This window comes from Gymnodraco acuticeps, unplaced genomic scaffold (genome assembly GCF_902827175.1).
Source record: "Gymnodraco acuticeps unplaced genomic scaffold, fGymAcu1.1, whole genome shotgun sequence".
Lineage (NCBI taxonomy): Eukaryota > Metazoa > Chordata > Actinopteri > Perciformes > Bathydraconidae > Gymnodraco > Gymnodraco acuticeps.
The window spans coordinates 296600-311935 of NW_022990549.1; the positions used below are offsets into that span (position 1 = coordinate 296600).

Below are 15336 nucleotides of genomic sequence, written 5' to 3' on the forward strand. Positions count from 1 at the left end.
CCTGCTACCATATGTAGCCAGACAGCCACATTTGGACCTGTTCCTCCTCCTCTTCCTCATGTTGGCTCCTCTCCCCGGGTGTTTGAATCCAGACAGCCGCCCACTGTGTCAACACCCCCGGGCGCAGCTGCTGTTAGCTGCTAGCATCAAGTTAGCATGATGAGCGGTTAGATAATGAGGGGAGAGCTAGCTCCAAGCTAAAGCTAGCTGTCAACGCCCACATGGACACCCCGCTATTCTCAATGAGAAGCTTCCAGAACATGAAGCTGCCTTTTCATGATTATCTCTTGTAAATTACTGTTTTGAAAGCAGCAGCCAAGAGGAACTGATGTCTGGTTCTGTTGTTAGTCATTGTAAAACAATAGCTGCACTGAAATTGCAACTGACGATTTTTTTTTAACCAAATACAAGAACAGTTTTGACTAAATGTTGAAACATGCTTCCAGTCAAATACAAATATATATATATATAAATGAACAGTAGCCTACATAATACAAACTATTTATTGTATTCATACAGAATACAACTACAGTAAATGCATTAAACATCAATAGCAAAAACACCAGTTCTTAAAGTATAAGTAGAAAATAAAAAAATACTTTGCACTGTTAGAAAAGCTAGACGAGCAAAGGAAATATTAAGACATGTTTGTGAGGAATTTATAGCTACACAGATGATGTTTGACGCATTTCTTTTGGATTAAATAATACTCAAAATTGTCAGATCATCCATTGTTTCGCATCCGCCTCAGTTTGCATTTTAAATTCTGCTTTTTATCTTTGGATGTAAATCAGGCTTGGAGACATAATATATTTTACAATGGTTTGTATTTTATACTTTTATCACAAGTGAACCTTTAATAATGACAGTAGATTGTAATTTCCGATAAGCAATGCAGAAAATGAAGCTGTCAGATTCCAGCGTGCAGTTTGACGTCACTCCTCAGTGTCACACTGAAGGCAGGGAGAGTCTGCAGGGAACCACGACTCCTCTGCTGCTAATAATGTCCGCTGACCTGCCTGGAATTCCCTGCTGAAATTTAAGTGTGAGACTGACCCCCTCCCTTCCAAAATCTTCACCACCTCCCCGTCTATCTGGGTCCCTGCACCACCCGACACGTCAAAACCACCCATATGTAACATTTAGATCTTTTTGAAAACTACCCTGATTTAAGATTAAATTACTCGCAGTGAGATCAGCAAATACCAATACTAACAATTTAATTTAGATATATTTCTCTTTTCCCTCCGTCAAACATTTCATGACTTCTACAGCTAGCGAGGCAGACATTGAGTTCATTTGGGGCGGCATAATAAAATAACGCTCATGCAAGTTGAAGCAATGTCTTCCAAAATCCTAGCAGCCGAGTTGGTGTTAGATCACGTGGAAGTCTTAATGGGGCATCATGGTGAAAAGTCCAGAAGGCATGGAGACGAGGAGGAAGGTTGTGAGTCAGAAGCCGTTGTTGGGATGACAGTGTTTGGACCTCTGACTTCCTGCAGAGTTGCAGCATGCAAACTTTAAAAATGCTCCGTCACATGCACCCGCCTTGTGACTGTGGAGGCAAGAAACTCAGGACAGGGCATTTCTGTGATGTCCCACGACAACCCGCTGATTTCTCATGTGTAATCGACCGGTGTCAAATTAGGTTAACACATAAGGAATTTACTATGGGGTATTTTATTTAGTCTTTATGAGCAAGGACGGCATGCAAGTGGGAATATTATATTAGTCTAAAACATGAAGCATTAATATTGTATAGCATGTGCAAATTGTTAAATACAATTTGGTTATAATAAAAAGTAGGAATTTCAGCTATATACCTTATAACTAAAAGAATACAGTTCAATATCACCCTTTTCTTTACTTCTCTATGGAAGTTTTTTAATGTTTTTATTTATTTAAAAAGACAAAATAGACAACTCTTTAGTAATGATGTTTTTATATTTATTTTTTCCAAATAAATTGGCTTTTTAATGTTTTTTTCCATTAGGATTATTTCTGTTTTAAATATTTAACCCAACAGAATAATTGTATTTAATATCTGGGGACAGTTTTCCTTAAGAGCCCCTAATATTATCCAACAGGTGACCTAAATACCAATAAACCACACCCACGTGACAATTACCGGAAGTGATAAACAATAAGAATTCAACGTGATGCAAACAGAAATGAAGATAATAATATAAATAATAATAAGCAATGGCAAAACAAGCATTTTGGCTCCTACAATAATGTTTAAAGGAGTACATTAAAAGTGTTTTCTCTCTGGATGTTTGACACTAAACGCCCTCTTCCTCCTGCAGTGGTGGATCTCCTCTACTGGCGCGATGTGAAGGCGACGGGCGTGGTGTTCGGCGCCGCGCTGCTGCTCCTCCTCTCGCTGACGTCCTGCAGCATCGTGAGCGTCTTCTCCTACATCGGCCTCGCTCTGCTCTCCGTCACCATCTGCTTCAGGATATACAAAGGCATCCTGCAGGCCATCCAGAAGTCTGATGACGGACATCCATTCAAGTGAGTACAGCAGTATTTAACGTAGTGTGTATGTTTTCAAGGTTAGAAAATACATTGTATACGTACAGATTTACATTACTGTTGAACAGGTGTTAATTATGGAGTAAAAGAAGAGCCTTCAAATATTGGAGTAAAAGAAGAGCCTATGATTGGAAGTATAAAGAGGAATAAATACAGGGATAAATGAGTAAATAAAAATAAGGAGGAAGGAATCAATAAAAAACTACATTTAAAAGGAATACATTTAATTACAAACTGGTAACTAAAACGTGCTTTATGAAGAGAAATTAATAAATAAAACCATCGAAATATACAGAGGAAAAAAATAAGAGGCAATACTAAAATTGAATAAATAGGTTAATTAATTTAATGTGGAAATATTAATAAAGTAAATGGATACAATTTGAAACTTTAAAAATGTTCAAATAATTTGAAAGTATCCAGAATAATAATTATTGTAATTAAACATAAATAAAGAGACTTATAGTGCCTTTAAAATATTCAAACAATTAACATAACTATTTGAATTAATAGAAATACACATGTTAAAGAAAACGCAGTACCACGAGAAAGCGGCCCAGAACGGCGTCTTGCCGTCATTTGAAGCCCTTATTCAGCTCGGAACGCCCTGAACTCGAGCCGAGGGCGTCCAAGAAAATAAATAATTTGAGAGAAGATCGAGTTTTTATAGCTATAGGAAAAAGGACAAGGACATCCCTCTGTTGGAGGGGCAAAGGAGTCTGGTGGGATTCTTTTCGCCGCCAGCAAAGCGTGCCAGGGACGGCTCAATTCAAAATTCAAGTCACGTGACAAAAAGTTGAAAATAAATAATACAAATATCTTACAGTGGAGAAATGAAAGAATAAATGTTGCAATATTAAGAAAAATAAAATGTTTTAACTATAAAGAGAAATAATAAAGATGGATAAGGAGGCAGTGGATTAGTGCGTTGGTGTTGGGATCAGGAGCACAGGTTCAAACCCCGTCAGCATGGCGTTGTGTCCCTGAGACTCTTCACCCCAAATTGCTCCTGTGGGGATTGCCCACAGTGTTGAGTATGTAAGTCGCTTTGGATAAAAGTATCTAACAAGTGACATGTAATGTAATAAAGAACATGATATTCAAACACTTAACATAACTTGTAGATTAAATAAATAATAAACACTACCACGAGAAAGCAGCCCAGAATATAAAATGGTGTCAGTGGAAATTCAACTCAGCCAATGAGTGACCTGATTAATCCTGATGATCAGTCTGAGCTGCAGGCGGACATTTTGATGAATGTCAGGCACAGTTTTAGAAACACAAAAATATCCCTGTATTTTCAGAGCGAGTCTGTGAAGAGGGTTTTTCTTTATTCTTAGCCTCTTGATGTTGGTTTGTTTGTTTATCCTCCATCCTGGCTCGCTTTCAAATCCTTCTTACTGCGTTTCCTTTCACTGGCTGACCTCATGGCTCATGACGACCAATTAGCTCAGATTAACATAAACCGAGGAAAAGAGTTGCTTTAAAAATCGGATTTCTACACAAGATCTTCTTATGTTGCATATTTTAATTATAGATTTCCTAAATTATTATTGTGTGTTCGATTTTTACAAACAGGTTTTGAAATATCTGATTTACGATATGATGATGGATGATATTTTCTAGTTTTTGGAAGAAAAACAAATCTGACTTAATATGATGACTAGGTGAAATAGTCAGTATACTAACTATCGTTTTAATGTACTTGAAAATGTTCAAAGTGCCTGAAAGTTGACAGTTCTTCCTCCTCTGTTTCCCCCCCGCAGGCAGTACCTGGACCAGGAGGTGGCGCTCTCTGAGGATATGGTCCACAAGTACAGCGACCTGGTCCTGGCTAAAATCAACAAAGGCATCTGCGAATTAAGGCACCTGTTCCTGGTGGAGGACCTGATCGACTCCATCAAGGTGAGAGGGAGAGATCATGGATAGAATATGCACAAAAAAGGATTTAGAATCAGAAACAGGTTTATTACCAGGTAGGTTGTCACGTACGAGGAATTTGACTTGATGTCGCACCATACGTAAAACGAACATAAAAAAACACAGATGGCGAATTATTTGAAGAACACTATAATAACATTACAAAAAAATAAGATAAATGTAGTGAAAATAAAATAGAGCAGTATTTACATTGAAATAGAATGCTATAGAGGTGAAGTCCCGCCCATCTACTTCCGGAAAAAGTATGTATTGAAGTCAATGGGGAGAGAAAGATTATCTTTCGATCCCGTTTGAATTGTGCCACGAATTACACACAAAATAATTTCCATGTAAAAAAAGTTAGTTTGTCGTAAAACTGTTGAAATATAAGACTATGAAAAATACGCAACTAGAAAGACTACAAATCCCGGTCCCGCATGCTGGCTCTTACGGACCGACTAACTCCCCTTGTGTGTATGTACAGCTCTCAACATGCCCAGACTTGGAGTGATTTTCACCTCTTTTAATACTTTTTGCCTCATTCTGAAAGAAAGAAGTGAAATGTTTCAACGTAACGACCGTCTTGGTGTGTGGTGCGAGACGGGAGATGTAGGTCATTGAGCGGTTCACAAAAAAAGTGTTACTTCACAGTTTTACGACACATTTTTATTTTTTTAATTGCAAAATCATCTTTTAAATTGACAAACATCATATGTGTAATTCGTGACACAATTCAAATGGGATCGAAAGATAATCTTTCTCTCTCCATTGACTTCAATGCATACTTTTTCCGAAATAAGGTCCCATGGAGCTCCACCGGAAAGGGAGGGACTTCGCCTCTATATAAAAAATAAATCTTTGCTAGAAAACGATCCCAGCTGTCGATCGTCGTCTCGCTGCAGCCCAGATTCAGAGCTGAGAATAACGTCCCTTTTAGACGGTTAAAAACTCTCTTCTTAAATCCCATCGGCAGGACGTCTGAGCCTCAGGAATGTTTTCAGCAGATTATAAATATAACTTCCAATGATTAATCTTTCTGTTATCACTTTACCACCAGCGGGTCATTAAAATGTCACGGCCTCCAGTCAGAAATCTAACCTTTTTAAACTTCACACCGGCAGCCATGGTTTTCTCCGGCTGTTTCCATGCTCACTATCAGCTCGAGCAGATAGCCGTAATGTCGTTTTACAGCGTTTATATATTCCTACAGATTCAGGGTTTAAATCTCAGTTTTTAAATAACAACCATCAGATCTGTTTCAACCCTAAGGAGACCAGCTGTAGCTTGAGAAAGATCATATATAAATATACAAGTGTTGAACTAGTGTTTTGAAACATACAATTCATTAATAAAATGATTATTTATTGTTTCTATTTGCGTTTTTAAGAAATGCTATACCATGGTAGTACTGGGGTTATAGGGTATACATATATAATTTGATCCTTTTGGAAACAAACTGAGGGTAGAAAGTAGTGCTGCACGATATTGGAAAAAACTGACATTGCGATTTTTTCCCCCTGCGATATGAAAAAATACAAGAATTGAAGAAAATACTTTTTTTTTTGTCCGCAAACCATCCTTTCTTGAACTTTAATGCTCTACAATTGGTATTTTTTTAACTATTTAACCAGATGAAGGTTTTTCGTCACGGACGTCTGGATCTTAAGTTATCAGAGCAACAAGCTGAGCTAGCTCGGTTAGCAGCGCCGAACTGCCCTGGAGAAACACATGAAACTACTTTATTCAGTGCTTTTACCTTTAATCACCGGGTCCCTTTGCTTTGGAGATTTGATTGTGATTGGTGGTTGGCTGTGCATGCAGAGCCTGCATGTCACTCATTCAAGTACTCCTGACATCAGAGCCGCGTGAGTTTTCCTTTTGTAGCAAGCAGCAAAAGAATTGTAACATGATGTGTTTGAGCTAATTTGCCTACTTAAAGGTGGGATAGGTAATTCACTTCAGAAACACTTTTTGTTATATTCCATGGAATGCTCTTAACATCCCAATAGCAATGAATACATGAAATGCTTTGACAAAAAATACATACAAACATTCATCTGTGGAAGCCGTAGCGCTGTAAAAAGCACGACCAATCATCTGAGCCGGCCCGGCTAAAGTAACTGGATGGCCTAACTGCCTGTCAGCCTTCCATCTGGGCACACACTTATCTCGTGCCCTCATTGGTCATGTGCGCGTTCGTGTGTGTTGGAGGAGGGGCTCTGTGAGGAAGTCTGAAGGAAGGGGCAGATTTTTCCTGGCTGTGTACTTTCAAATTCTAGCGCACTCGAGCTGGTTTCTCCATTCTTACCTACCCTACGTTTTTAATATCGCACGTCCTAAAAAAAAACCTGCGATGTGAATATTGCGCATGCGCATATCGCGATTATCATCACGACACAATATATCGCGCAGCCCTAGTGAAAAGTAAATAAAATACTTGATTAATAAATATTATTTAATCATAAATAACACTTTTTCCATGACAACATATCCATTGTATTTCTTTAAACGGTGGCAGGAGTGTGCTTATCAGATAAAAGATTGAAGTGCACATCAACAAGAACAAACACTTAAAATAGTTAGTTTTATGTAATATACCATTTTTATAATATTGAGTTCTTTGTGTTTTCAGATCTCTTTATGCCTTTCATATTAATGATTGATTTCCATATATTTTCCTCTGCAGTTTGCTGTGTTGATGTGGATCCTGACCTACGTCGGCTCCCTGTTCAACGGCCTCACTATTCTCATTCTCTGTGAGTGACAATTTCCCATCATGATTTGACATTATATACATATTTATTATTTAAATGAACTGGCGGTACAGTTATACAAATAAATGACTTACATGTGTTTTTAATAATGTCATAAAAAGTCTACAGTCAAGTCTAAAACTGTGTTGCTCTGTGAGGCGTTCAGGGTCTGTCAGTAATTTTTAACCTTCTTCCTCAGCTCTGGTCGGTTTGTTCAGCTGCCCGATCGTCTATGAGAAGCATCAGGTAAGTCTTTAATATTAATCCAATAGTTATTAATTTTCCTGATTTTCTTTTTTTCAATAGAAATGAATAAATAGGTTTTTAAAAAAAAAAAAAAAAAAAAAAAGAATATTCATCTTAACTTTTTTTTTTTATCCTAACTCATTTATTGTTCTTTGTGTTTTCAGACTCAGATCGACCACTACCTGGCTCTGGTCAGCAACCAGGTCAAAGACGTCGTTGGAAAGTAAGAAACGGAGCTCCCAAAACATGTTTTTATATGATAATGGAAGTATGTAGAGACCGACACGAATACGAGCAGGAAGCTAATTTTAGACTCCTGACAAACAATAAATGTACATAATATTTACAATAATTTTAAAGACAGCCCTTTCTGATTAAATCCTCCTTTCAAAGACACCAAACTAAATTGGAAAAATGTTATTTTACCTCGCAGGACAAAGGAACTCAACTAGCCTTCAGTCCTGCTACTCAGAACAGCAGGTTTAAGTACCAAAAAATGGAGAAGCAACATCACGTCGTTCAGCCAAATGTTACATGGTTGATGACGCTATATTTGGCTAAAACTAATAGTAGCAGTGAGCAACTCCCATGTTCTTTCCTGCTAATTTACTGTTAATGTCAATGGAGTTTGGTGGCAAAGTATGCTAAACATTAGCCGCTTTCACACCAAGTACTTTGCCGTACTTAGTTCCCAGCACTTAGTCCCGCCGAACTCTTTAGTGCCGGAACTGTCCTAGTAGATCGTGTTCACACCGGAATAAGTCTCTGAGGGAGGATTACGCAGATGAAGCCGCTGACGTCACCTCTTCTGCTTTGGGTTTACTGGCAGGCCGCAAACAACTTCACGGCGTATACTGCCACCCGAAGTCCCCGGCCGGAAGTCCCCGGAGTTGGGGAAGGCTTCAGTAGAAGCTGCTGGGACTCCAAGCAGCTTCTACTGAAGCCTTCCGAGTAAATCGCCAGAACGCCGACACCTCCTCATCTCCACCGCTCCCATGTTTTCTTTTGTGTTGCCATAAGTTAGTCTCTCTCCGTTGGTGCGCGGGGCTAATGCTAATGCTAATAATGCTAATGCCAGCAAATAAAATGGCGGCTTCACAAAACTTTTCAGAGTTTTACGGGACGTGGTTTGCAATCCGCCCAGCCAATCAGAAATGGGAATCTTTTTCTCCCCAGGAAAGTACCTGCTCACTAACAGGGACTGAAAAGGGGGTGAAAAGGTTCTCATGAACTAAGTTCTAGTTCCAGATCTTTTTGGTGTGAAACCAAAATCACAAGCACTATCAGCCTAGTTCTTGGGAAAAGTACTCCGGTGTGAAAGCGCCTATAGTGTTCTATAAACTCTATTTTTAAAAAGTAACTCGTCCTTACTCACTACAAAGTCAAAGATATTAATACAATTACTTTTATATTGTTTTTGTTAATCTTTTTAATTTCTTCTCTCCTGCAGGATCCAGGCGAAGGTTCCCGGGATGAAACGAGTGAAAAAAGAGTGAAAAAACGTCAAGTCGGAGTTTGTTTTCAGGAAGTCCTGACCGGAGAGGGGGGGTGGAAAGAGTGTTGTTGGGGGAGGGAGGGGTGATATCTGAAGGAAGTCTGGAGATGGAGATTTGGGGGGGGGGGGGGGAATCTGGCTTGGACGCAGCCCTTCTAACTCTTATTTGTCAAAATAATAAAAACACTTTTTTTTTCCAGTTCAGAATTCCTTTTTTGTGTGTTTTCTGGGAAAGTGGAAGCAGGTCTGTTTGATGATGAGATGTTTGTTTTCTGCGAGATGCTGAGAAATCACAAACACATTTTAATCTTTTAATTAAACTCCGATGCCCCCATTATCGGGTTTTTTTGTCGTCTTTTTTCCAGCTTTTTTCCCTTCGTCTGGTGTGTTTGAGAAGGACGAGGCGAGCGGTGAAAACCTCATTTGTATTTTCATTTTTTTTTGGTTGAGTTAGAAGTATTTTGTGATTTTATGGTTAACTGAAACGCCATCGTGTCCCTCAAGCTTCGAGCTAGCGTCCTGTCGACTTTTGTGGGTGGGTGGGGGGGGGGGCTTGTACTACCATTTAAAAACTTCATTGCTTCTGAGTAACTCTAGTTAGAAACTTCTAGAAAAAACCTTTGCCAGACGATTTAAACACATTAATTACATACAAAGTCGTTATTTCCATGTCCATTTGCTGCTGTTTAGTAAAGAAAACACGTTTACATTCATCCACATCAGATAAAATATTTAAAAAGTACAAAAATAAATGAAAGGGATTTAAAAAAATAAATAACCATACTGTCTGTGGAGCCAATATCTTAAAGTTGCAACTTGATGTGACTTTTGGGAAAGCTTTTGTTTGTTATGCAAGTATAATTGTGAATGATAAACTTCATACTTCAATTGTGACGATAAAAAGCTTCCCGCCGGGAGCCGTGTTTGTGGAATGCATTGTGAGATGTAAACAATTATCAATAAAGCTTCTAGAAGAAGAAAATACCTGCCTCCTCATTTGTCCGTAACGTTAGCCTCCATTAGCTTTTCATAGCGTTCGGTTGCCTGTGTTAGCTTTCGTTAGCCTCAGTTAGCTTCTCATAGCGTTCCGTTGCTTCTGATAGCTTTAGTTAGCCTCTGTTAGCTTCTGTTAGCCTCTGTTAGCTTCTGTTAGCCTCTGTTAGCTTCTGATAGCTTTAGTTAGCCTCTGTTGCTTCTGTTAGCCTCTGTTAGCTTCTGTTAGCTTCTGTTAGCCTCTGTTAGCTTCTGTTAGCTTCTGTTAGCCTCTGTTAGCTTCTCATAGCGTTCGGTTGCCTCTGTTAGCTTCTGGTAGCTTTAGTTAGCCTCTGTTAGCGGCTAATAGCTTTTGTTAGCCTCTGTTAGCTTCTCATAGCGTTCGGTTGCCTCTGTTAGCTTCTGGTAGCTTTCGTTAACTTCTGTTATAACTTCAATACAATTTTACAAATGATTGCTAGTGATAACTATGATGACTAGTAGACCCAATCTATTTGTATTATATTTATTAGAATAATAAATCCTGCTTTGTCTCTGATCCCAAGCTGCTTCACCACCAGTTCTACTAAAATACTTTTAGATACACTTTCATGTATGTAGAACACAACTGGTAGATTATGAAGCACTTTGTAAGGAATCTGGTTTCTTTAAAGGCAGTTTGTGATTTTAAGGCTTTTTCAGTGAGACTCATTTGACAGATTTGTGCTCAATTCTCTCACAAAGGCACTGTAAGGATGAAACCTTAACACTACTCGAAAATGAAGTGCTTGGTCTAATAGATGTTCTTTAAGAATGTGACTCTTAAAAGCACTTTGAGATTTTAACGCTATTTCAGTGAGACAATGCAGTTTTTTTTAATTTTAATTCAGGGGGATTTTTGCAAAATTACAGATTTACAGGAACTATCCGAGAATCAAACCTTAGTCCAGGGGTGTCCAAACTGCGGCCGGCGGACCATTTTGAATCGGTCCTCAGCAATTTCAAAAAGTATAATGACTTAAGTATAATAAACTTCTGCTTGTCTTTTATTGTACTTCTTAAATATATATGATGAATTATATTACACTGTATTCATGTGTTAATAAACACAATTTTCAAATAAATTCAGTCAGAGTTGAAAACATGTTCTCATAGTTGATAAGAAAAAAGCCCCATAACTTATTTACATAACAAGCTTGAAATACACCCTTCATATTTCCTCTTATCAGCAATCTGAAACTCTGTTTTAAGGAATGAACTGCCAACAGAATAAATGAAACCCTCTGGAGAGCTGTGAGGTAGGCTGTTATTTACTTACAGCATTTTCAAGTATCAAGAATAATTTTCCAAATTATAAAAATGTTCCCAATTTATAAGTGAACGTATGAGGCAATATACCTCTAGTGAGTGGCCCAGCCCTTCGTATATTTTTCTGTATCTGACCCTCATGAAAAAAGTTTGGACTCCCCTGCTGTAGTCATAATTCATATATCTTCAGTCAGGTCAACCAAAGCAATAACTCAAGTCCACAATCTCTGGTTGTTCGTATCAAACTTTCATTTATTGTGTATTTCAGGCGGTTTTGTACATGAGAACTATTTTTCCTCAGACAGAAAAACAATGTGCCTTGTGATTACTTCAGGGACCTTTTCAGGAAATGGTGTGTGTCAACACTTGTTTATCACACAAACGGACTCTTTTGACACTCTTAACAACAGTTAATATTCAGACACAGAGAACTCGTCCACACTGAAATGTAGGCATAAATAACACTTAGATATCTTCCATAAATATTTCTCTTTACATATATTTATTTTCTGTTTTACGATCACAATGGTCCTTTCAAAAACAAAAAGCAGCAGCAAAGAAAATATTTTTTATATTTCCGTCCATTTCAGGTGGAATAAAACATTCTCAGTGTAGCACCAGACAAAGTATAAAATAAGTTAAATAGTGGAATAAATAAAAAAACAACAGTGTATGAAATATCCCCCTCCCAAAGCAAACAAACACAAGTATAAAGTTCCAGAAAGGCACTTAAGTTTCATGAAGTCCAACGACAGATGCAGTAAAGGCTTTTTTGAAATAAAAATGAATTTAAAACGTATATTTTTTCCTTTAATGTTTTGTAATGATTTCTGACGTCAGATCAGTCCAGTTTCTCCTCTTAATGGTCCCATAAGTTTTGCTGTTAAACACTCTTAATTCTCCATTGGTGACCTGAATGCAGCATCAATCCAGGAGGCTGGTTTATAAAAGATACACAAACAAAAACAGAATATAATTATAAAATACTATTCATTAACCATCTGATTACACCTCTGAATATGTCATATTAAGACTAGTTTTATATGGAAGACTAGAGCTGCTATTACATCAAATACATATAATAATAAAGAAATTATGGTGACGATGAGAGAAACACCTACGTCACTTCCGGGCGAAAAGTACGGCCCGCCCACTTTTGGGGGAAAACAACGCTGTCATTTGAATGACGGTCAATACAAATTCTGAAGTTTTTGCCAATCCGATCAGAAATGTAAGAAAACCGTGGATTTTCTGATCTTCAAAGAGCCCGATTACGATGGCCAGACAGGCAAACAATTACATTAAATCATTTGAAATCGACGATCGTTCTCGATATATGGTTAAATTGAAATCAGTAGGCGAGGCTGTAATTTCTCCAGCTGTTACTCTCATGAGCGAGGCAGAAAATAATAGTTTTATCATGCCAAAAAGCTGCTGTGTCGTTTATTGCTCCTCAAACATTAAAATAAACCAGAGTTACGTGTTTCTGTACTTCCTCTATGAAGAAAGGACAGTAACAGAAGAGCTCTGTGGCTTCAGGCTCGATCGCCGTTCAAATGACAGCGTTGGATTCCCCCAAAAGTGGGCGGGGCCGTAAAGTGACGTTACTCTCATGTATTGGTTCATTGATAAAGTAATAAAGATATGTAGAAATAAAAGCCTCAATTATCAAATAAGTGTGCACCTGGTTTTTAAATGTGTTTTATTTACTTATCTATTTCTGTAAATAATAGATAAATATTAAGATTTGTCAACTAAAAATACCAATTTTATTTATTTCTAATTTAGATTTCCAAAATAACGCACATTTGTTAATTAAGGCTTTAATTTCTACGTGTATTCATTGAGTTATTTATTGTAATGGCAGCTTTAGTCCTCCATAGATATCTGAGCTTTCATAAGTATTTTTAGTAGATATATATTTAATTTCTAGTATGAACATTTACAGCAGCTAATAACCATAAACGGTTTGTAATCAGCTGTTTTTTTCTTCATTCAATAACAAGTTAAACAGAGACACCAAATGTATTTTCACATATTAAATATTTTCGGCCCCAAAATAGACTTGATAAATGAATGTATCCACAATGATTCATAAAAAATAAAACTTCATACATCTGACAAATACAAATAGATATTTACGTCTTGTGTGCACACAGATTTTATGCATCTCGCTCCGGGGAAATAACGTTTTCTGTGAAAATCCAAAATGTTGTTGTGTTGTCTTCTGGTTCTCGTCAGTTGTTTATTTTCAGGGTCATGTGATCATTGTTTGTCTGCCTGTTCTCCAGCTTGTAAACTCTGTTGGCGAAGGTTGAAGGTCGCTGGTTCGATTCCCTCTGGATCCACTTGTGTTAAGGCGCTCAGACGACAGGAAGCTGCGTTTTACAGACATTTCCACACGAACACGCTGCAACACAACAATCAACACACACATTATCACAGGTTCCCTTTTATGACATTTTCCCAACATTTTTTACTTTGACTTTTCATATTTTAAGCCTTTTTTTGACACTATAATTGTTTTCGAAAAACAATACTATGATATTTTTCAGATTTTAAGCCTTTTTTAATAACAAATGTCGACATACTATACAATGAATAGGATGAGTTTACCTGCAGTCGTCTCCTCCGGTGCTGATCACGTATTTGTCTTCGTGGGAGAAGCGGATGTTTGTCACGTGAGCCGAGTGGCCGAGGTAGCGCTTGTGTTTGGCCTGCAGACAGAATACAAATGTTATAGCCAACACTTTTTTACATACTATGACATTTAATATGTTCTCTTTTCCTACATTAAGACTAATTATGACTTTAGCATGGAGTAATTGACTATGATTTGAAGGCTTTTTCTAGACTAATCTACTAGACTTTCTAACCAAAGATATTTCCACCAAATAAATGACGATTTTAGTTTTAGTTTAATTTGGTCAGCTGTGAGAAACAATATCAAAAAACCTACTGAATGTTTTTCCTGTGATGAAAAGTCATCAAAGATGTTCACCACCTTCCAGCGGTCCTGACTGTATTTCATTGAAAACACGATACACTCACAAACTTCTCTGTGCAGGGGAAGTCGAACAGTTTGACCAAACCGAAGTCGTCTCCCGTGGCAACGTTCAGGCCGCCGTGAGACACACACGCACAGCTGACCTCCGCTTTGTCTGCGTTTCGAGGCCAAATCCCCAAAACTTCATCTCCCAGAATGCTGAGGGAGAGACAGGAAGTGTTGTTTTTAAATATATATAAGAAAATGAACCTGTAGATTATTACTACTATTTGTGTAGTTTGAATACATGTTTATTCATTACACACAGTATTCTTAACATATATAAATGCATCCTGTTACATTGATCATTTCTCTGGCCCATTGTAGCTTGTTTTGAATATGTACATTTGTCCAAAAATGTGTTATGTTAAGGTTTGAGTCACTTTAATCGTTGTTTAGGTGAGAACATTATTTTATGCCATATTTTCTCTGACATTTTATGATTTTTTTCTGAAAGTTATCCAATTCGTATTCAATGACTTACTGTAATATGAAATGTTTTCCTTTTTTCCTGACCTTTCTGTGAGGTTTTTTATCATAATATGTACAACAGTTTTAGATAACATGAATGTTTCATCATATCTGATATTTTAAATGAAGTGTGTGTGTTACCTGGTCCAGGTTGCCCAGGTGATTCTGTCGATGATGGTCTGGTCGCTCACCGACTTTCCCGAAGGAACCTCAAACACCTGCCGCTTATAGGCTCCTGTGGACACCTACACACACACACACACACACACACACACCACACACACACACACACACACCACACACACACACACACACACACACACACACACACACACACACACACACACACACACACACACACACACACACACACACACACACACACACACACACACACACACACACACACACACACACACACACACATACCATGTATACATCACTTCAGGGGACATTACATTGACTTACATGCATTTCCTGGAGACTTATCCTAACCTTAACCATAACCAACATATGCCTAACCCTAACCCTTACCAAGTCTTCACCCTAAAATTAATGATCCCCCTCATGGGGACCTCCAATTTGTC

At 37.9% G+C, this 15336-nt stretch overlaps 2 protein-coding genes across 6 annotated transcripts in view; one reads left to right on the top strand and one right to left on the bottom strand.

Annotated features, from left to right (window-relative positions):
- Positions 1 to 9934, top strand: part of LOC117553453 (reticulon-1-like) — a 35596-nt gene extending 25662 nt beyond the window's left edge. Inside the window, 6 exon segments of the mRNA XM_034227382.1 lie at positions 2307 to 2514; positions 4305 to 4443; positions 7145 to 7214; positions 7411 to 7457; positions 7622 to 7680; positions 8908 to 9934. Coding sequence (XP_034083273.1) covers positions 2307 to 2514; positions 4305 to 4443; positions 7145 to 7214; positions 7411 to 7457; positions 7622 to 7680; positions 8908 to 8953 — 569 coding nt within the window. The 3' untranslated portion in view covers positions 8954 to 9934.
- A 3551-nt stretch (positions 9935 to 13485) lies between these two features.
- Positions 13486 to 15336, bottom strand: part of LOC117553456 (echinoderm microtubule-associated protein-like 6) — a 71019-nt gene continuing 69168 nt past the window's right edge. For all 5 annotated transcript variants that reach the window (XM_034227386.1, XM_034227390.1, XM_034227387.1 and 2 more), the window contains 4 exons: positions 14891 to 14994; positions 14284 to 14437; positions 13849 to 13949; positions 13486 to 13642 (listed from right to left, as the gene is read on the bottom strand). In XM_034227386.1, coding sequence (XP_034083277.1) covers positions 13618 to 13642; positions 13849 to 13949; positions 14284 to 14437; positions 14891 to 14994 — 384 coding nt within the window. In that variant the 3' untranslated portion in view covers positions 13486 to 13617. The remainder of the gene's footprint in view (positions 13643 to 13848; positions 13950 to 14283; positions 14438 to 14890; positions 14995 to 15336) is intronic.